The sequence below is a fragment of the Atta cephalotes genome (assembly GCF_000143395.1).
Source record: "Atta cephalotes unplaced genomic scaffold scaffold00006, whole genome shotgun sequence".
Classification (NCBI taxonomy): domain Eukaryota; kingdom Metazoa; phylum Arthropoda; class Insecta; order Hymenoptera; family Formicidae; genus Atta; species Atta cephalotes.
This window is the reverse complement of record NW_012130070.1, coordinates 7,599,140-7,601,673: the sequence shown is the minus strand read 5'-3', so window position 1 is coordinate 7,601,673 and position 2,534 is coordinate 7,599,140. Positions and strand designations below refer to the sequence as shown.

The 2,534-nt window shown below is 40.1% G+C and overlaps 1 protein-coding gene across 1 annotated transcript in view; it reads left to right on the top strand.

Moving 5' to 3' along the window:
- The first annotated feature begins 527 nt into the window (after nt 1–527).
- LOC105626796 (protein couch potato) overlaps nt 528–2,534 on the top strand; it is an 83,282-nt gene continuing 81,275 nt past the window's right edge. Inside the window, exon 1 of the mRNA XM_012208091.1 lies at nt 528–590. Within this exon, the coding sequence (XP_012063481.1) occupies nt 528–590 (63 nt within the window). The remainder of the gene's footprint in view (nt 591–2,534) is intronic.

The following is a 2,534-nucleotide window of genomic DNA, read 5'->3' as shown; positions in this document are numbered from 1 at the left end:
ACCCTCTCGCAGCAGCAACGTGTGACAGGTGCAACGACGGCGACATCGTCGTAGGGTGGTCGGTGGTGGCGCTGGCGAAGAGCCGCAGCAGGAAACGGAAGAAGAAGTGAGTCGGGTCGGGGTTGCGAGAAAACGCGAATAAGAAGAGAAAAAAAAAGTAGAAAAGTCCAGGAAGAGAAAACAGAAGGAAGAGAGGAAGAAGAAAAGAAACCGGTTGAAGGGGCGAGAGAAGGATCAGATCAGGGAAGGAGAGGAGGCGTGGAGGAGAAAGAAGAAGGAGAGGAAGAGGAGGAGGAGGAGGAGGAAGAGGAAGAGGAGGAGGAGGCGGCCGCGGCCCCCGTGTTTCTTGCGAAGGGAAGGTTATTTTCCAGTGATACGTCCTGGAGGCGCCCGTCGTCTTCGCCGGTACAACCATAACGCCGCCCGCTTTAAAACGACCGAGACGGGACACGGTGGATTCATCGCCGCCACCCGCTCGTACCGCAGCCCCCGGCAATCCCGGACCGTCCGGCAAACTCGCCTGCATCATGGACGCGCCGCTATCGCAGAGCATGGACTCCGTTAACACGGTGGCCACCGGCGAAGACGAGGTAGGTGTTCTCTATAATACGAGATTTGCTGTTTGAGGCGCCGCGACGTCGCGACGGCGGCGCCGCGCAGCGTTGGTTTGTACCGTGTACGAATGGCCGAAGGGGTGAAATCCACCCCTTCTGACGCACTCCCTCTGTCTCTCTTTCTCTTCCCGTCCTTCATCGTAACTCTGAACTGCCTTCATGCCAGTTTTTCACGAGATTATCGATATATTTTTCTTCTTCCAAAACCTACCCCTTTCTTTCCGTTCGTTTCATCAAAGGGAATATTTGGATATCAAATATCGTCTCTTTTTCTTTTCTTTCATCAAGAGGTTATATTGGTCTCTCCCCTCATTACCCTTTCTCCTTCTTCCGTCCTTTCTCCCTCGCACTTCTATATTATCGCCATATTGGTTGGTTCTCCATCCCCCTTGTTCGCGTTTGTATATACACGTTTGTCTCTCTTACTCGTTCCAAGTTCCAACCCTCGCGCGTCATAGCGCGCGCAAGCGCGTAGTGAAGTACTCGCGCAGGCTGCTGACACGCGCGTACCTCCGCCGCGTGTAGAATGCCGTTCATTAATGATGCACTCGATGCAAGCTCGATACATCATGCATGCTCGAAATGGTCCAACGCTAGGCATAGCAAATGTAATAATTAAATAGAGACTAGAAATGCATTTCGTTTATAAATAAATTACAATTATTAAGGTAAATAGTAATTCACAAAAAACGAATACAGATACACGTTAAAATATTCTTCTTGATAATACAGTTTTAATCATATTCCATGACGTATTTATGAATTGATTAGTCGAGTTTTTGCTCAAGTGATAGAAAATGATTATTGACGCATAGAAAATTATTAGAAATGGCACTTCTCTATTTGCATTACGGTATTCTCAGTAATGATTCATTATGTTATTACAGCGGAGCTAACAGATATCCTCAGATGAGTAATTAATAGAGGTATTTAGGAATTAATTGGAATTAATGTATATCGAGAGGCAAAATGCAAAATCGATTACGAAACAGAAACATGCGAGGTTAGCAATTATATGTAATTGTACTATCCATTATGTTCGCGCGATATATAACGCGCATTCATCAGGATCCTTTGTTCTTCGTGATCAACCGTAACTATATAATCTTGCGCAATTTTTCGCGATTGCTAACGTATTCTTTGTAGAGCTGGCAGCTGGTATGACGCAATTGTTCGAAGTTGAAACAGTTGTACGACACAACTGTTCATAGAATAGAAACAAATCGTATCTTCAATTTATGATGTCGTATGGATTTCAAATCGAAAATTCTGTAGGGAAGTATTATGTTAGTTATAGTGTGAAAACTTTGTTTTTACATACACAACTTTAATTTTCAAACCATTTCAACAAAGTTTCTGTGCTGTATCATTGTATGTATTGCGCACTTGATTGCAATGATATACGTCAAGAATATTCAAGAATGTCGTAAAACTTTTTAAGAAAAAATACAAATGTAGAAATAGCGGAATTTCGCGAAGAAGCGTAGATGTGTGTACATTAAATTTTTACGCGTTGTGTTCGTTGAAATGTTTGGTCTTTTAATGTTTCATAGCATACGCTATCAAATGCTTTCAAAGTAAATTTGAAATTTTTTACGTCCAGCAAGATTTTTTTACATACACATACATAACAAATTATTGCACTAAAGTGAGCACATATCAAAATATTTTGTAACATTGATTATGTATCTTTGTCAACACGTATCTACATATCTAACAATTAAATTTATAAAATAAATAAGTAAAGTAGCGAAACAATTAAAAATATTAATAAATTATAACTTAAAGAAATGAAGCATTGAAAGTAAATTTTGAAAATCATTTTATTATATGTATATATATATATATATATATATATATAGTATATATATAGTAGTGTATTATAATTATTAATTATTATACTTATATATTATATATAGT